The 20,200-nt window shown below is 41.3% G+C and overlaps 1 protein-coding gene across 4 annotated transcripts in view; it reads left to right on the top strand.

Moving 5' to 3' along the window:
* Window positions 1-20,200, top strand: part of FBXW7 (F-box and WD repeat domain containing 7) — a 175,689-nt gene that overhangs the window by 130,650 nt on the left and 24,839 nt on the right. For 3 of the 4 annotated variants that reach the window (XM_085058507.1, XM_085058506.1, XM_085058510.1), the window contains 2 exons: window positions 14,368-14,450; window positions 17,509-17,650. In XM_085058507.1, coding sequence (XP_084914633.1) covers window positions 14,368-14,450; window positions 17,509-17,650 — 225 coding nt within the window. Of the gene's footprint in view, window positions 1-11,708; window positions 11,933-14,367; window positions 14,451-17,508; window positions 17,651-20,200 lie in introns of those variants that run through there. The other variant, XM_085058509.1, reaches the window with a different exon arrangement.

Here is a 20,200-nt window from a genome sequence, read left to right as displayed (position 1 = left end):
CTTCCATTCAGCCTCTCCCTGTCACATCAGCAGGCCTATGACATACAGCAGGATATTTTTCCATTTCTGTGAGAAAGATTGGCATACATAAACCAGTTTGGCACTGATTGAATATCAGAAATGGAATATGATAATAAAAGGAAAGTGGGTAAAAAAATCCCTAGAGATTTCTCGGAACATTGCTGGCATGGCTTAAGCAATGTAATAGCTAATAACAAGCTTTAGTGGTTGCTTTCAGCAAAATAAAAGGAATGGGAACTAGGACATATATTTGCACAGGCTTTATTACAGAATGTTAAATCCCTTTTCTTGTGTACTAATTTCAAGTAATAGTTTGCAATATTCTGCATTTTTTCCCCTCTTAATTTTAAAATAGCTTTAAGATACTTCCCTCTACAAGCAACCACTCTGGTGATTTGGACCCTTCCTGCACATTTTACTTTGTAACATTTCATTGCTAAAGCAGTAACATTAAATGGACTACATTTCCTTAAATAATTGCATTTGTGAAATCCTGAGTCTCTATAAAGTTACAAACTTTAAAACTACAGTTGCCATCTAATTTTTTGATTACAAGTGAATGGAACAGCAAACAAAAAAACTTTGAACTCTTTAATTTACTTCATCCTGGCTATAAATAAAGAAATTGTAAGCTTCAAAACCCTGGAGTTTAGCTAACTGTCTTGCTATTTAACCCACAGTGAATGGATTGGTTTAGGGAGCTCATCAGTTCCATTACACCAATCTGTCAAGTTGACAGAAGTTTTTAGAGAAATGGTTAAATATGTGATGTCTGAGGTCATGTAAAGGTTGCAACATGCAAGTTTTCCTTGAGGGTGAAAACAGTGGTTTTTGACTTGTATTTTTTTTAAATTCAAGTAGAAATATTATAGCTTTATAAAAGGAGCATAAGCTTTTATTGAACAAAATGCTTTCCCAAAAGAAGCTTAGACATAACAGTGGACAGTTACAGTAATTTCCTTTTTTTTATGCTTTAGTTCTTAGGTTTAGTACAGGTAGCACTGTTTGAAAATATCTCTGAAACACTGTGATATGTGGCACCTACTTCATACTTAACGAGTTCTATGAAACATCTGTTGCATCTGTGCTGGTAAACTATATTCAGTGTAAAAAAATATTATTAGCAATTGTCATCCCTCTCATCTGAATGAGGGACTACTTACCATAAGTTATGCAGTGCTGTGTTTCTTGTAGAGGCAGGCATGCATGTTGTGTGGTTTTTTCCTAGACTGGAAGCACCTGTTTGGGGAAGAGTGTTTTTGGATGGGGCAGGTTTGCTGGCCTGTTTCCTCTGCCTGTAGCCCATTCTGACATGCAATTGCACAGCATAAGGTTAATGACAGTGGGTTAGCAAGCCTTCAAAGCATCTGGTGTGACCCCAGCATGCCTGGCATTCCTTTCTGCTCTGCAAAGGTTTGGCATCCATCTTCCGCTGCAGGAAGAATGCTCTCAGGAGAAACCAGCTCACATGGCTCCCCCAGGCCTCTGGAGAGGGGAGAGTTGTCATGGCAATAAATCATGAGGGTTCATGGAAAATGAGTAAATCCCCTTCTCTGTGCTCTACCATAGGCATGGGTTGGGTGAGAAAAGGAAGCTGGATCAAGCAGGTGTGATGTACAATTTTCCCTTTCGTAACTACCACTGACACTTAATGGTAGGGCAGAATGTGTGTCATGGAAAAATTACCATTTTCATGTACCAGAGACACTCTGGGCTGCAAGGAGTCTGTGTCCTACCAGGTCATAGAGCTGACCAGTCTGACCTGTGCCCTGACTGACCCAGGACTCATTGAGCATTCTGTAGCCAAAGGCAATGTAGGCAGAACTGCATCTTCCCTGTAGTGGCTGCATCCTGCTGCTCTGCAGATGTGGGCAAGAATGGCAGAAAAAAAGCCAGATATCCTCTAGATAACTTCCTGGTACAGGTACTAGATGAAGCAAAGGAGAAGCATTACTGGACCTGGTGCTCACCAAAGCAGAGGAGCTCATTAGGCAAGTTAAGAGTGGAGGCAGCCTAGGCTGTAGTGACCATGTCCCAGTTGAGTTTCTCATCTTGAGGAACATGAGGACAAAGAGCACAGTCAGGACCATGACCTTCAGAAGAGTGAACTTTAGGTTGTTTAAAGAATTAGTGGATGAGATTCCCAAAGAAACTGGCCTTAGGTGCAGAGGATCTGACCAGAGCTGGCAACTCAGTTGACACAATAGAAGGATGGGATGCCATCCAGAGGGACCTGGACAAGATTGAGAAGTGGACCCATGAGAAACTCATGAGACTGGAGTCCAAGTGCAAGGTGCTGCACCTGGTCAAGGCAATCCAGACATGAGTACAGACTGGGAGATCTCGTTGAGAGCAGCCTTGCAGAGGAGGACATGGGTGTTCTGGTGGACAGAAAGCTGGACATGAGTCAGCAACATGCTTGCAGCCCAGAAACCAAGTGCTGTCCTGGGCTGCATCCAAAGCAGCATGGGCAGCAGGGTGAGGGAGGGGATTCTGCCCCTCTGGTGAAACCCCAGCTGCAGTGCTGAGTTCAGCTCTGGGGTCCTAGCACAAGAAAGACATGGACCTGTTGGAGTGAGTCCAGAGGAGGCCATGAAGATGGGGTTGAAGCACCTCACCTGTGAAATCAGGCTGAGAGAGCTGGGGTTATTCAGCCTGGAGATGAGAAGGCTCCAGGGAGACTTCACTGTGGCCTTTCAGTTCCTCAACAGGGCTTATAAAAAAGAGGGAGAGTCACTTTTTATACAGGCAGGTAGTGTGACAGGACAAGGGGGAACAGTTTTAAACTGAAAGAGGAGAGATTTAGGTTAGATGTTAGGAAGAAATTCTTTACCCAGGGGTAGGAAGGCACTAGAATAGGTTACTCAGAGAAGTTACGGATGCCCCATCCCTGGAATTTTTTCAAAGCCAGGTTGGATGAGGCCATGGTAGCATGTGCACAGGTGGATAACAATGTATAATAAATCACAACCTCAGACTCTGGTTTTTTCCACGGAATCTGTGTCTTATTTAGTATGTACCATGCACAGGGCTGTCTTGGTAAGCAGCTTTTAGCAGTAAAAGCATCTTATTCCTGTCATTTCAAATTCTTTTGAATGCTTGGTTTTGTAACCTTTATACCCCCTTTAGGTAAAACAGGTAGGAAAAAAGACTTGGCATTTTTAATAGTTTTTTCTTAACATTCTTCCTAAATCCTTCTGGTTTAATCTGTAATTCCAGGAATTCTTCTGTCTGTAGCCTCAAGACTCACCACTAACCCCTTATCATTCTCATGTACCACAAATGAGGGACAGAAACTATTTTGTAAATAAATGTCTATTGATTGTGCCAGATAAATAAGCACTTCTCTTGGAAATTAAAATTAAGCTATCTCTAAGGAAAAAAAAAAGGAAAAGTTAAAAGAAAACAAGCAGTAGATACCAGACCTATATTAGTATTCGGTGCAAAGGACAGATGTTTTTGGTAAGCCTTCCAAGTCCAAACACTGGGGTTTTTTTGGTACAAAGGTGATTTGCCAACCTGCTTATATTTGAGTGAAAACAGTTTGAACATTGGTGTTCAAAGACAGAAGTGCACACTTCTCCAATTTTTAAACATTCTTGTTTCCAAACAACACAACAAAACAAACTCAGCTGTCTGGTTGAAATATTGAAAAAGTTAACTGATCCCATAATTAAATTAAGGTTAATTTTTCTTTTGTATTTTGTTTTTCATCTGTTGATCAGCATGAAGGGCTTGTGCTTTGTGTGCCAAAAAAGAGTCTCTAGTGCATGGTTTTCTAACTTTATGGACTATTGTCACATGCAGAATCTGTGAAATGACTATAATAGGAATACAACATAAAATTATTGAAAAAGGAGCCCAGGCAGGGACTGCTATCTTCATATCGAGCCAACTGAATGCCCTGTGCCCAGGTGGCCTCTGGCTGCTGGCGTGGTGTGGCAGCCACTGCCCTTGGCTTCGGCGGTGTGTGAGGATATCTGGAGAGGTGTGGGCGGAGGGAGGAAAGTGGATGGGATGTGTGGTGCCAGCTTCCTCCAAGGTGCAGGTGCAGGAGCCAGCAGGATGCAGGGGCTGTTCTGTGGGACTGCTTGGGCTTGTGCAGTAACATGCAAGGTCATCTCTTCAGGAAATTTAGGAATGTACTTTGGTCTCTGAAGCAACTGCTGCTGTGGCTCAGAAGCACAGCCCTGTTCAATGTGAACTTGAGTGATTAGCACAGCTATTACTGCATCTATAAATAGAATTCATCTTACAATATATTAAGTTTAATGATATAATAAATAGATTACAGTTAACTTTAATAGGAGCACAATGAATGGAGATGCAGTTCTTATAAAGATCTGCTGCCATTAGCGGATGTTTTGCAAGATGTATTATATGTAATATCTCCTTCCTTTGAAAAATGAATAATCTTACAATACTGTGTAAAAACAAAACACAAAAAAGCAACTCATAATGTTCCTGTTGCACAGAAAGCAGTGAAGGATGTGAAAGTGCAGGCTGCAGTATCAACCATAGCTCTACTCCTAATTAATATGCACTATGAAAAAAATATTTATTATATGATAATATTGCTAGTTTTAAAACAAACCATATATTTCTGTGTAGGAAACTTGCATGTGGTTACTGTCACTGGGAATTAAAAGCAACAGGAAGCTCAGCTGCACTGATATTTTGTTTTAATTTATCTTTTTCTTTAAAAAGAAGAAAAATGCTTTGAGAAGAAAAATGTTCTGGTTTTGTTTTTTTCAGTGTAATAATACAGAGTTCTAATGAGACAAGCTTCCTGGAGTTACAACATGATATATTTAAAGAAGGCTGGAGTTATACCCCCTGCCTGTGGTTCACCTTGTTGTGCTTGTTTTATGATAAATCTTTAAATGTCCATTTCCATTTGTCAAACACTAAAATATATTTTTCAATGCAAATAAGTTGTTCCGATAATAATACAGTTCTCTGGGTTGGGAGGACAAAACCTAAACACCTCCAGTTCCTTGCCTTTTCACCTAAGGCTGTGGTTTTGCAAGTGTTCAAGGTAAGGTAGCTCTTCTGGGGGCTTGGGGAGCTTGAAAAGGAGAGAGTGGGCTGTAGCTCTTGCTATGCAAGAGGCATAGCAAGACTCTTGTGTCTGTAAGGCACAGACACTTGTGTGTGGCTGTAGAGTGAGGCATATGAGGAATCTGACCAGGCTGGAAAATAGCCTAGCAAAAAGGTGACCCAGGGTCAGTTGCCACCATAGCTGACCACAGAGCTGTACAATGAAGGCTGTGGTGGCACACCTGAGAAGGTGATGCAAGCATAGAATAAATGGCTAAGGGCAGCCACAGGTACAGGAACTGTTTGGTTTTTTTCTTCTTCCCAGTGGCTGTGCTGGCTTAAATGCACATGAAACTGTAGCTGAGAGAGTGATGCCTCTAGGTGTAAATAATAGGCTTATCCTCTCTGCGTGGGACACTGGGGTCATAGTTCCTCATACCTTTTTCTCAGTGGTGTAGCTGGCTCAAGGAGTTTGTGTCCTGCCTGTGAATTGCTCATTTGCTTCTGCTGGCTCAGTTGTTTGTGAAAGTGTGGTGGAAAATTAAACTAGGAACTAATTCTAAAAGAAAGAGTAAAGAAAACCCCAAGGGTAAAAACTTGAAACCATGTCTCCTCACCCTGCATCAGTTAATGAATCTGGTTCACAGAGTGTTGCTACAGATGTTTATTCCTGCAGAAATAAGGGCAAGAGCCATTCGGGGACAGGAATGAGCAGGTGAGACTGGGACAGCTTTAAGCTGGTGTTATCACCAAGAAAGAGTGCATGGATCTGTTCCCTTCATTAATGGGCATATGACAGCTTTGGCTGTACTCCTTTAAAACAACCTGAGCATCGAAGCATATGTTGCAAGTTCTGTGCCCAACTACAGGGAACCAGCAAAGAGGACAGGATGTATGACCTTCAGAGGGAGTTCTGCTCTGCTGGAGGCACAGGGATGCTGTATTACATTAAGCCTGTCTGTGAAATGTCTCTGCTCTTAAAACATAATTTGAAGTTTATTATAAGCATCCAATGCTAAAGTCTGTTATATACACTTCATGTTTAAATCCTTTTCAAAGCTATTTTTTACAGCTGTTAACTAGCACACCTTTTGAATTCTATCACAATGTATTTAGAACTCTATTTTTTTAAAGGCAAGTGTTTGAAGAAAGTGGTTTATGGGAAATCTCTCCTACAGATATATACGTTTAAAATGGTAATTGTAATCAAAGTTCAAACTATTATAATAAGATCATGATTTATAAATAAATATTAATCGATTTTTTTCAGTTGCTACTGATGCCATTTCCTTCCCTGCAAAAGCAAAGCTTAAAGTCTTTTTACAATTTTGTTTGACTACAGTACCTTACTTTGCATGGAAATCACAGAAAATCATGTGTGGGGAATTTAATTCTGAAAGCAGTCTTCAACATGCTTTGCCAAGAAACATTATGCAGTTAGTGAAACAGTTCAGTATTACCTCTCATACTTCATAATGCATATTCTCCACTCCACTTAAGTAAGCTTTGGAAGATTTAACGCAACTTAATGTAACACCTCTCTGTGTCCTTCCTGCCATAAGAGGGGTACTGTTGCTTCCACTACTTCCTCCCAAACCTTGAGTTTGTTAATACTACAAAAATATGTCATTTATCAGTAAGCTGCTCATCAGTGCACATTGTAATGTCCAGAATTGCTTGTAACTACACTTGAACTGCACAAGATCATAAGTGTAAATTTCTTCCTGTAACTGTGTTGAGGCAAACATTCAGGAATGAACCTTTCTAATCTTGCTGCAGGCATTATAAATAAATTGAGCAGAAATTTCTCTATCTGAACTGCTTCCAGGGAGCCAAGCTGCTCTTATTCTTCCCTAATAGTTGGAATGTAGCAGCTCTTGGTCACAAACTGGTGCACCTAAATTCATTTCTTCAAGTCTGTTCTGCTGCATCAATGCTAAGAGTATATTCTACACAGTTACACCTGTGTGATAGGTGCATTGTACACCATACCCTTGAACTTCGTTATCCAAATACCAGTTTTTCTTAACGGGTGAGTGTGATAAACCTTTGTCTCTCCCTGCCCACAGATCTGGAATTTACCCATAAAATAGTTCCAGCTCAGCACCTAGGATGCACACTAATAAATCTCAAATCTGCAGCCTGTAAGTCTGCTGCCAAACCCAAACTCAAATGGGAGAAACTGTGAGAACATGGGATTTCTGTGATCCCAGTGGGTCACTTGTTTAATTTCATAATAGTTCAAAAAGAAGAAGATCTGACAATAATAGCAGTGCATTTTGTAATGGAAAGGCCCACCCTGAATTACTTTGAAACATGTTAAACACTTGCTATCATATGGAATATTTTTCTCCTTTTCTGAGACCTTATCCATGTTGGGCTCTAGCATGTGCCTTTCTCATTGACTGAAAGGGAACTTGGGCTTTTAAATGTAGGTGTCCTAAGCTAAGCTGTAGTTAAATGTCTAAAGCAGATGGCAGAAGCATCTCTCTGTGGGGCCAGATTCTTGCCTGAATGGGAGCATTTGGCAAATTAAATGAAGTATGTAGTTGGATGAATAGGTCGCATATAGAAGACAAAGTGCTGGCTGCTGCAGCTGCCCAAACTAGATTACCAAGCAGAAGGGGAGTGTTTAAAGCCTAAGTGGGTCCAAATTTGAGAAAGGGAAAAACAACTAAGCATGACCGTTCTTCCCAGGTCATCTTCACTGTGTGCATGGTAAAGCTTGCGCAGCTAAGGATTTGGCCCCTCCCGATTAGGATGTTTGGTTTCCTGGATAGAAAAAACCCACAATCCTATTAGACAACACACAAAAATCCCTCTGAAATGTTTCTAAAGGAGTCAGTCTGCTAAGCGTCTGCTAAATGTGCAGAGTACACAGAATCCCTTCTGGCAGTGTCTTGAATGATGCATTTACCAATATTAATGGAGATACCAAACCATATTGCTCCACAGTTCCTCCTGCACACATTATGCTCCTGACACACATATGTGTGTATGTGAAATGCCAATTATGGTTTTTGAATTCCCTGGTTTAAGCACCAGTGTTTTTTCAAAATGCTGACTGGCCATTACCACAGCCAGACCATCCTGTGGTCTCTCCACTCAAAAATGTTTCTCCATCTAAAAAAAAACAACACAAAATGTTGTTTCTTTGGTGTGTTGCACTGTAATCTCCGTTCTTCTGGGGATTATATAGCTCTGCGGGTGATTTCTGTAATTCATTCTAGTCTTTCATTAGAAGTAATAGACGGTCTTAATTACAGCATGCCACATGACAAACTGGTAAAGGTGCTAGAAATGTTGCCAACAGGAAAAGAATTGGATGCTGTGAATTTTTTTTAATTAAGAGTTGGCAGTACTGACGGGAAATAAGATTGGACTTGTGTCCACTGAAAACTATGTAATTTTGGTGTAGACATTTTTCTAAATGTCACAAATTGTATGTTGTTTGTGGCTTTAAGAACTTGAAAAATTATCTTTAGCTTAAACAAAATAAGACCAACCTTTGAAATTGAACATATACCGAATTGCGAAAGAAACATGGCAACTTTTGATTTTTCTCTTAACACTGTTTTAAATGGTAGTCTTCCTCAGTGTACCTTAATTTGTGATTAATGTTTACTTTATACCATTAAGTATTCTTAGGGCATTAAGTTACTGCAGTAAATATTATTATTAATGTTGGTAGAGATGTAAATAAATGCATCATCTTTGCTACTTGCTGTCAGGCTCTCAAAAGCATCTGCAGGGTTGAGGTCTTATTCTTCCACCCTTGTATTTTCCCAGAAGGTGCAGAGTGGAGCTGGGTGACCTGCAGTGCAGCTCAGTCTTCCCAAGTTAGGCAGTTCCACATTACTTTTGCAAAACCTTGATTAATTTCCGACAAGCGAGAGTGTGGTGCATTCATTATACTAAATTTTTCTGAGGACAGGGTGGTTCTCAAAGTCAAGGAAGAGAGACAAAGTCCTTTCTAGACAGGAATTTAGAATGGGTGTCTAACAGTAGGTGCCCTCAGCCTCGGCTGGAGCATGTTCTTCTCCAATAACTAGGGAGAGCCCAGGCTGTGGTTAGGCATTTTGGGGAAGAGCAGACATCCAACTAGAGTAATCTTGCAATTACCCAGACACTATCAAACTTAATTTGAGATAGAGGGAATGTTTCTTTATTTGTGGAGAATCAGAAGTGGGACCTCTATAGAGAAAAATACTAGAAAACTCAGAGCCAGAGCCATAGCCATCTGCAATTTTTATTTTTTGCTCTGGGAAAGGCAGACTGCTAGATGGAAGATGGTCATTGTTCACATGTCAAAATCTGTCTGTGATATCTGTATCTAAAATTAGGAAAAAACCCTAACTTTTTGTGCAGAATAAATACCTGACATACCATGTTTTCTACCACTAGCAAATGATTGTTGGGGTTATTACATGGGTCCTCACTGTGGCAAAGTGATTAGCAGCTAAGTCAGTGAGTTTTTTTACCATGAGAGAATACCTGCCAATCATGATCAAAAGAGAAGTAATCTGCAATAGTACTACTCCAAAAGAGAGGAAAATAGTAATTTCTAATTATTATTCAACTCATTGACTGCTTAATTCCGAAGCACATTTTTTTTCAAAAGATAAATCTAGCCATGCTGTCAGATTACACTTGCCTTTGGGCTGGGGGAGAGTCTAATCCCTGGGGATTTCCTGCCCATTCCTGCTGCTGTGCTGGAGGAAGAGTAGCCATCACCCCCCTCTGCATGGAGTGCATTCAGTGATGGTAGAAGGGGCAGAGATAGGTGCAAGCATCACAGGGCATTAGGCATACACATATATAAAGTACTTCTAAGTCCCCACAGTGCTAATGTTCAAATTCTTTCTTACTCTGATGATTTGAGTATTAATTTGCTTCCTGTGATTATTTAATGTGTATATGCAGCGTATGTTTTTTTTTCTTTCCCCTTTGCATGTGATGTGCTAGCAAAGGAAGGCAGTAATAGTCTCCCGGGATATGTACAGCTCTGTTCATGTCGGAGGTATGAAGTCAACTCAAGACCATTTTGTTCTCATAAAATATACAGCACTGCAGTTTAATGGATAATGGCATAAATGCCAAGATTTGATGGACAGAACCATTTTCACTGGGAGACGAAAAAGACTGTGAGGACTCTGTGCTGGATGGGAGACAAAACCATACAGAGGCAGAATCTCATGTGCTGTGGGACTAGTGATTTTGCCTTATCTGGGTGTGCTAACACCTGCCACACTTAGCTATTGCTAAGTAATAATACATATGAGTTTCTTTAAAGTACTTACGAGGAAGCTCATGGGTTTTACAGAAAGTACTTCCACTCCTTTGGATGTGTGTTCTATAAAGGTAGAATCTTTTTTGTACTGCTCTGGGTGATAAAGAAGAAGATGGTTTCCCCCTCAGGTCAGCAGGAACAGACTACATATTTCCTTCTGTTTGAGTGCATCGGTCTGGAGGGCTGCTGAGCATCTCCAGTTTCCACTGCACCTGGGGAAAATTATAGGGGAATGTTGCAGCTTCAGATCATGTTCAGGGTATGCTCTGCTCTGAACGTGGGTAGAAAACTTTGCACAAGGGGGGAAAAAAAAGGAAAAATTTCTGAAGCTGAAGTCTCTTGAGTTGTCTGTACAGAAAGTAAAAATCAAGCTGTTGTGCTGTGTGCCGGTTCCAGGTATCTGCCTGAGAGCCCAGCCATATGTCAGGAACTTCAATGCCCTTGAATCGAACCGTAAGGGTGAACTGGACAGATTTGTTGATGTGCACAGCGACCAAAAAAAGGAGCGTTCTTTAGCGAGTAATTACCAAGGGCTTTTCTTGCGCTATCACTGAAACACAGGTGAGAATCCTGCGTAGGATTTGAAGCCCGAGCTAAGATGGCTTGGTGCCGCCCAAGAGCTGCCTGGTACGGAGCGGGGAGCGTGTGCGCCCAGGCTGCTCCAGGTGCGCGGCCAGGGCTGCCTGCCTGCTGGGGAAACCCCTCCTGCCGCTGACAGCTCCGCCGCGGCTCTGCCGGGGATTAGGATTTTAATGTATATTACATAATTGCTGGATTCGGGGCTTTCAACTCCTAAAGCTTCATAACCCGTTTATTCTATTGTTTAGCCAATAGAGGGTATTTCAGCATCTTTTTTTTCCCTGGCAAAACTATAGCGCATTTCAAATTATTCTAAAATTACCCGCACTTTTGAAGGACTAATTTGCGTCTGTCCGCGGAATGCAGTCATGGACGAGTCCAGCCAGGCCCGCCGAGGGCGATGGTATAATGATAATTAGTGGAAATGAGCTTGTTTTGCAGCCGCTCGGAAAGCCGTGGAGAGCGTGGCACGGAGGGAGCAGAGCGAGGGCTGGGGGCAGCCCCTGCCTCGGAGGCGGTGCGGGAGAAGGAGCGGGGGGAAAGGGCGAAAGGGGGAAATAGCCGCAAACCCCAGCAGCGCCGGGGGTTTTCTTTAATTTTTGCCCTTTGCGCGGGGCGGGGGCGGCTCGCCGGCGGCGGGGCCCGCGGGTCCCTCCCGGCCGCGCATCCCGCAGTGCCGCGCCGCCGCTGCGGAGGCGGGCGGGGAGGGAGGGACGGGGCGGGCGCGGGGGGCGGGCGGAGGCAGGCGGCGGGCAGGGGAGCCGCGATCCGCGCAGGCAGGGCAGGGCAGGGCCGGGCAGCCGGGCCGAGCAGCGCCGCCGCCGCCGCCCGCCGTGCCCGAGCATGTCGGCGCGGGAGGCGGTGACCTACCTGCCGGAGAAGGGGCTGTACTGCCAGCGCCTGCCCGGCCGCCGGGCCCGCGGGGCGCCGCCGCCGCCGCGCAAGGGGAAGCGCGCCGACACCATGGGCTTCTACGGCACCCTCAAGATGATCTTCTACAAAGTGAGTGGCCGCCGTGCCCCGCGGGTACGCGGCCGCGGAGCGCGGGGGCAGGGAGGGGCGGGCGGGGGCCGCGCGTTGTCCGCGCCGGCGGAGCGCGGGCGGGGACGTGCCGGCGGCGGGGGCTGCCGCCCGGCCGTAGCTGCAGTCAGCGCGCTGCCGGGGAGCGCTGCCAGCGCTGGGTGGCGGGCGGGGATGCGGAATGCAGTTTGCTGCCCCTTCTTCTCATTTGGCTAAATTTTTTTTGAAATTTTTTTTCTACCCTGCAATCTCGGTTATTTTAATAAATGAACGTTGTCTGAAGGAGTTGTGATTTCCTAGCGACAGATTAAATGTTTAGAGGGATGTTTGCTCGACGGTCTCTGTTTTCTGGTTACACAGAGACCTTACTGATGTTTGAATCTTGTCACTAGACCTCTCTGCTGTAGAGAAAGTTTTATCTTCTTCAAATGATAAACGGCATTTTTGACCGTGTATATACTTAGCACCTTCTGAGATACTGAAAGTCAGTCTACGTGGTGAACCCCATGTGAAAGTTGCCTAAAATACCTAAAAAAAACCCAACCAAAGGAAACAGGTGAAATTATTATTAGGCGACATAATGCATATTGTTTTCTGCACTAACGCAAAAGAATAAATCACCAGAGCTGATTATTCTGCTGTAGGCTTCCTACTTTTTAAGGTGTGCTTTGGCAAAACTGCATCTCCCTCTTACGAGAAGCAGAAGAGGAATACGGTGGTGATAACCTCTCAGAAAGGGAAGCTGGAAATAAAAATTTTCCTTAAACAAGAAAAATCCTTTCCAAAAAGTCTTATCATCGAATACTGAAATTCATTCTCAAACATCTTACTTACGCTTCCAGTAATTTGGATGGCTCACCCATCTAGCATAGCAATAAAAGATGGTATCCATTATTTTCCAGTGATCCTTGCAACTGGTTTTCCTGGGGGGAGCACGGGGGGCTGCTCCTCCTGGGGCGTGGGGGAGCAGCGAGGGTGAGGCTGGCGATTCGGCAGCATGCAGGGTGGTTCTGGCTCAGTGCTTGTCTGGGGAAATGCTGTGGAGTGTCCCATGTGAGGCATGGGCAGGAAAACACAGCTACGAGGCAAGCTCTTCTGGTTGTGTTGTAAAAACGAGCCTAGGTAACCCTAGCTTTCCTGTGTAATCACTAATGAAGCGCAACACAAGGTCTTAAGTGGCTGTTTTTAGGTAAAGCCATAGGGGTATTTTAAAGGTATGAGAACCAAAATCACGACAAAAGTATATGGACCATAAGCTTTAGATAATCCTGTTGGGTTTGGGGTGATTTGTTTTAGGTAGGTAGACTGATACAGTAAATGGTTAAATAACTATGTTATAATAAAACATTAAAAAAGATCAAATCATTTGTGTAAGAGAGATGCCAACTTTTAAACTGTATCTTCAACGTGAAATTTTGGAGAAAGGAAGCAAACGGTTATACTAAAGTCTGAAATGTAATACAAGTAGTTTATGTATTTTGCAGCTCACAGTTGTAAACAGCAGTAAACATTCTTCAGCTGGCTAAACTGCTGTGGTGTATCACATCTCAAAAAAAAAAAAAAAGGAAAACCAACAAAAACTCAGAAGTTGCATTTGGCACACGTATGTCTCATTTAGTCCAAAAGTCTGTGGTTAAAGATTACCCAAACATGTAGAAAGTAATCTCTATTTGTCTGCCTGGATAAATATGGCTTTCATTGGTTTCCATCTCTTTGGTAATTTTTGCAGTCTGGCTTCCCCTTTTAGCAGCTGCCCTGCTCATTATTTGGTTTTGATCATATCTAATTGCGGGTGACATTTGAGACTGGGGTGTAGCATTTTTCATCCTTACCCTTCTTGGAAAAATACTGGTTAATCTGTCAGTCAGTTTTACTGCAGTTTTTTAAATGTTTTCAATGTACAATTTTAAAATAAAAATATAGACAAAAGAAAAGATACAGTCAATTTTTTTTTAGGCCCTAAAATAAATACGGTTTATAATGCAGACAGGCTACCTAAAATTTAACTATTTCAGTGAGAGACTTAGCAATTAACCTGAACACAAAGAATCAAGGGCTTTGGTTTAGTTCCTTCCCTCTTCTCCCAGGAGGACAGAGAGAACAGTTTAGTAAATAAACTAACACAGTTTTGCACACTTTTTCACATTTGAAATCTGGGAATTAAAAATAATGTAATTCAAATAGATTTTGGACCCTAAAAGAGCAATAATATATACATGCACCCTATAAAACATGTATCAAATATTGTTGAATTTAGAAAATAAAATTCTGCTTTAAGTAATTTTGTGAGCATCAGCTTTCTGAAATTTGGTGTAAAAGTAGAAGGTAAAAATGTGTTAATTTTACAGAAGTACACATAAGTAAGGTTGGTCATGTAACTAAATCCATGTTGTTACTCTTTCTCCCTCACCTTGCAGATGAAGAGAAAGTTGGACCATGGCTCCGAGGTCCGTTCTTTCTCTCTGGGAAAGAAACCCTGCAAAGTCTCAGAATACACAAGGTAATTAAATGCAATGACAGATCACTGGATCCTGATTCCTGCGTATATCCTGCCTTTCCAATTGCTGAGCCTGATTAATTAAGCTCCTCTTAATGTTAAAGCACTGTAAAGCAAAGAAGAGGTGGTATCAGCATTTGTATATTGCTTTGCTAATTTAAATTATGTGAACTGAAGATGAGTTTTAATGAAGTAGCCAGACTTGCATTTCTTCAGCTGAGGTTTGTGTTTCATTCTAAATATAGAATGCCCATTTACTTAGGAGACTTTTTGAGGGCTGGAGCATTCTTGGGAATAAAATCAATCAGATTTTAAAAAGGGACATAATGATAAACCCTAAGACTATTAAAATTGTGATCAAATGTATCACTTTGCTATGGTAACAGGAATGAGAGAATGGAAATTTATGTAGGCAGAGCAGACCATCTGATCTTAACAGGAACACACACGTACTTGTTATCCACAATGTGAAAGTATTACAGGTTCTGGTCCCTTCCTTGCTACTCCTGTATGGTACCAGGAAGCACAAATATCTGCTGCTGCTCCAACCAGGTGCTTGGTGGGGTAAAGCACTCCTAACCATGAGCAGCAGTAGTGGAGCAGGGCCATGCATGCACGCCTTACAACTGCATTCTTACTATGTGGTTGCCATAACAATTGTGCTTGAATGCCACACTGCTTCCCATCATGTTTGAATTTACACTATTTTACGTTTTTTCCCCCAATAAGCATCGTCCCTCCCACAGGCATTTGCATCACAAGGCTCTCTGGAAATGGTGCTTCTTTTGAACACGCCACAGTAGTGTTCAGTCACTGGTGTCTCTTTCAAAGTAGTTTATATTTTATTTTTCTTCCTTGAAGAGGTTTATCAGGTGATGAGTGAAAAGTTAAGCAACAGGTCCCAAGGTTGCTTTTCAGATGTGTGAATGAGGCAGCAGAGTAAAGGAAGCAATGTGTTCCTGCTGAGAGGCACTTGTTGCAGCTTCCACATCCCCCCAAGTCTCAAGGTGGTATCTTCTCCTGGTTTCTAAGTCAGTCTGATGGAAGGACTCTTGCTGGCCACCATTTCTTCAGGTGACACACTGTTCTCTGCACTCCCAGAAGAGTAAGCAGCTCAGCAACAAAGGAAGTTCTTTTTTTTTGTTGAGTGTGTCTGTCAGATTCAGAGGAACTGCTGGACTTGTCCAGCTTCCACTGAGACCTGATTGGTTGTTTCAGAGGAATGAAAACACAGGAGAAAAATGAAGCATGAACAAGTATCTTGTGGTTTAATCTCAGGTCAAGGGAAAGAAGCTTTTAGATCCTGTTCTGAATAACTGTTTTTGACTGAGAGCCAGTTTACTGCAGAAGAAAGCAAAGTGTAGCTGTTCTGCTGGGGCAAGTTCAAGGCTACATACTGCTCAGAACCAATAAAAGCTAATTTCAAGTGCCCTATTTTGGACCTTGAGTGATAGGCCTTGTGTTGGATCTCTATGCAGGTGATTAGAATGAGTAAGCTGTAAAACCACATTTTATTTTTAAAATACTTTAAACTGACATTGCTTGGATTTTGAGTAATTATTGGTATAAAAGAATCCTTAAATAACATCTGATCCTTCTCTCTTAAACTCTTTGATTTGATTTTATCTGAATAATACGTAGGCAAATGATGCAGTTCTTGTGCCTGCTTGTTTCCATTTTCCCTAGGATCAGGCACTCTAAAATTGACCAGCTGATGAACTTTGTTTGCATCTAACAAGTAAAGCCAGTAAACAAATGTCATTAAGAGGATTCTTCTTCTCTGAAACAGTATTTTTATACCAGCTTCTGTTTCTGTTATTACTCAGCAAAATGAACAGTTAAAAATAGGCCTGCTCAAACCAATCTTTACTTTTCTTGACCAGTTTGGGTAAATGTTAGGACATGCTGTGATTGTCCTTCAGAACAAGGAAGAGTAGAGTGAAATATTTGTAGAGCATAATGAGGTAAATATTAAAATGAACTTGCCTTGCATCATTTAAAGCTATTCCTGTAGCCACTGAAAAATCAGTAAACCCCTAAGCTCATGCCTACTAAAAAGCTGGGTTTATCCTACAGGAAAACAGAGGGGTTTTTGGAGTATCACACTGTATTTCAAGTGTTCATACTTGTGCAAATACTACTGGGGTTCCATATTTTCTGCTAGGGAATACAGCTTTGATATTCTGTGAACGAAGTACTTTATGTTATGTAAAAAAACCCAAAAAACAAAAATGAAAAAACAACCAACCAAACCAAACAAAAAAAACCCAAACCAGAAAACACAGTCAGCTGTATTTCTTTAGACTCCCACAATAGCAGCTTAATCCCAGCTCTTTTAAAAGCTCCATTCCATATGAATGAGCTGGTTTTTAACATGTCAGAGTGAAAAAATCAAACTGTGATTCGGAGAGCACCTTTGGCTTCTTTTCCCTTTTCACTTCACACCCCCCTTAATTCCTGTGTCATTCCATCAACACACAAACTTTAAAAGACTGTATTGAGTGTTTCAAAGCCCAATTCCAGACCACTAAGCCACTAGAACTGCTTGGTATTGCTAGCTCTTTGTCAACAAAATATATTAAAACCTAAAAATAGTTACTTTTTTCCTTTCTTTGTGGAGATGAAGCAGCACTAGCACATTTCACATACAGGTGGAACTCTGAGATCTGGCTTCCTACATCCCCAGTCAGAAGGCACCTGTTTAGCCCAGAAGGAAAAGAAATACTCAGACAAGGAAAGGAATATATAAACCTGCATCTTTACACACAGCTTGCTGGCCAATTAACAGAGGGATAAATTTTCAGCCTTGAAATGTGATCCCAATTTCTCCTCTAGTTGGAGGGCTGGCACAGCAGTGGTGGAAGCAGACAGATTTATCCAAGTGAGGGACTGACCTGTTGAGTGACCAGCAGAATAATTTTTCACATTAATGCTTTTACATGAAGCTGAAGATTTTAAGTGGTAGTTGCAAATTATGTACTAGATTTTTTTGTTCTGCAATAGACTTGTGGATTTTCCCTAATGTTTTACACATGTCTGTCCCTTTCCATTTGTGTCACAGTACCACGGGGCTGGTGCCATGTTCTGCCACACCTACGACGTTTGGGGACCTGCGGGCGGCCAATGGCCAGGGCCAGCAGCGGCGCCGCATCACATCTGTGCAGCCACCGTCCGGCCTGCAGGAATGGCTGAAAATGTTTCAGGTAACCTACAGAGCCTACAGAGATAAATATCTGAAGCAACTCTACCTCTGTGGGTTATGGAAGGGGGTGCTTCAGTAGAGTTGGTGCTCCTTACACATCCCAGAATGTCTCTGCCATTGATTTTTTTTCTCTCGCAATACCAAATGGTCATCAACTTTAAGGAATCATATTGCCTTCATTCCCTGTTTCATTTCCCTGTTTCAGCAGGTAACAGCAGAGATTGATAAAAAAGAATGGCTTTCGCTGGTTTCTTTCTAATATGACGTTTCCTGTTTAATGCTTGCACATTTTCTGCAAAGTCTATCCAACATGGAATGGCTACCTCCATGGCCTCGAGACATTTTTACTTGAGACCAGTCAGCTTTGGTGCATGGTTTGCTTCAGTGCAGTTATAGCACTAGATTTGTCACAAGTCTAGTGTCTTCTAAGAATAGAAAGAAAAGTTTATCAAAAATGGATTAAAAGGAAACTCAGTGTGTATTTTTACTGATCTCTGTGTACTGAACATGTCAGCCAGCACATGTGTACACAGTTGAAGGGAGGGAAGGAAGAGGTTTTTCATATGTTTTCAAATGCCTTTAGCAACACCTAAAAATAACTTAACTGGACCAAAAAAAAAATTGTGAAGGACAATGCTATGGACCACATGCACAGGTCAAAGCTGCCTGGACAGTAGTCAGGGAGCACCTGAGCCAATTTTGTGTATATTAATTCAAGCACAGTTTGGTGCAGGCCTCTGCTTCTAGTCCTCAGCCTGTACCATGGAGATCTTAACTGCACATTTTGCTTTGTATTTCTAAAATGCAGGGATGAGTCTTAGTCATTGATTTGAAAAATGGAAATATTATGTCTTCCTATTTTGATTAATAAAGCGTTTCTTCTAAAAACATTTACACAAGGAGCAACTAACAAATACAGACATTGTTTCAGTTACTGTAAGAGGCAGAGATAGGAGAGCAATATTGTAGATACAGGTATCTAGCATACAATTTTGCAGGCAGAAGCGTGCTTTTGGCTTGATTCATGCTGCCACGTAATACCATTGATCTCAATCACTGTCAGTTGTGAACATTAAAATAATAATGTAGAACCTCTTTCCTCTTTATTTTTACACATTTATGATCTGCTTAAACCAGTAGAAGCTTGAAATTAAGATTCTTGTACACATCATTCAATTTCTTAAAAATATTCACATTTAATTACTATGGTGTATCTTTTTTGAGACTGTTCATAGAAATATGTCTTTTTAACCCCTAAGAATCATATTTGAATGGGACTACATATATATGGTAATGTAATACTACATTGTATTTTTACATTTTGTAATGTTAAAACATTTGTACTAACAAAAGCTATTTTCTTACTGACAAATGCATGTATAACATGTATTTTTGCATAAGATTGATAGTTATTGATAGTTACATATTTTTGAAAAAGATTATGAAAGTGTTTGAGAGAGCGCTGAAGTGTTTGAGAGAATGCTGTAGGCACACATGACAGTAAAAGCAATGCTGTCAGCTGTTTGGTTAGGATAAGTAGTCTGTAAGCCCATGAAAATTTTGCCTATGCAGACAAATGTGTAATGTAGAAAACATGTTTTAATACATATATATTTAGATACTTTCAACTTGTCAAAATACTTAGTTGCAGTACTAAATGCTTAAATGTTGATCTATACTATTGAGAGAGAGAGGGAGGCCTCTTTCTCCTAACTGGAGATCATTGAGCAGCACTTATTGATCATGTCTGTCACTGGTAGTTTTTTATTGTATTCACAAAAGGGAGTCCCTTATTTTAGAATGAAAAGTTTTCAGAGTCATGTAGCTCTATCTCAGTGTTACATCTGCTTGCCTCCTCATTTTCTGTGTGCTTATTTTTCACATGAGTTTCATGAAAGGGGTGAGTCTTGAACAGCCAAATGATAAAAGCACATTCATAGGCGAGCTAGCACTGCCCAAAGGACAGGATTAAATGGCACATGCAGTATCATTCTTGCAATACAAAGTTTTTCCTGTAGAGAAACAGGAAGGAGAGAGCTTTCTTCGTGTACTGTGTACTTGCTAGGCCAGCTTAATAGCACTCTTACTTTATATGAAAATATATTTCCAATCAATTTTAAAGCTAGATTTCTACAGGCATGTTAGGGGGACATATCTACTGTTTCAGGTTAAACTGTTCTTTGGCATAGAAGGTGGCAGTGACCAGTGATACTCAGTTATTTTGAGGACTCTCACCTGTGCATTGGCCTTCAGCCCTTCCCCTATGTTATCTTTTCAGGTAAAATCAAGGCCCCTCTGCAAGTATTAAGAAAACTTAAGATGGTCTGTAAGGGTTTTTTAAAATTTATTTTTATATGTGCTTCCTGTTGTTATGTTTTATAGTTGATCTATGCCTTTTATTTTGAAAGTAACAAAATAATGCAGAAGGGAGAAACAGTTGTGTAATTGCACTTTCTCTTTAAAAATACAGTTGTGTATAGATTTCAATGAAGTCTGGAAAGATAAAACAGAAAGGCATTTTATTAGATTCAAACCAGTTAACTTCTTTAAG

Source organism: Lichenostomus cassidix, chromosome 4, assembly GCF_008360975.1.
Source record: "Lichenostomus cassidix isolate B80296 chromosome 4, HeHo_3.0, whole genome shotgun sequence".
Taxonomy (NCBI): Eukaryota; Metazoa; Chordata; class Aves; order Passeriformes; family Meliphagidae; genus Lichenostomus; species Lichenostomus cassidix.
The sequence above is the reverse complement of the archived record's forward strand: the minus strand, read 5'-3'. Positions and strand labels throughout refer to the sequence as shown.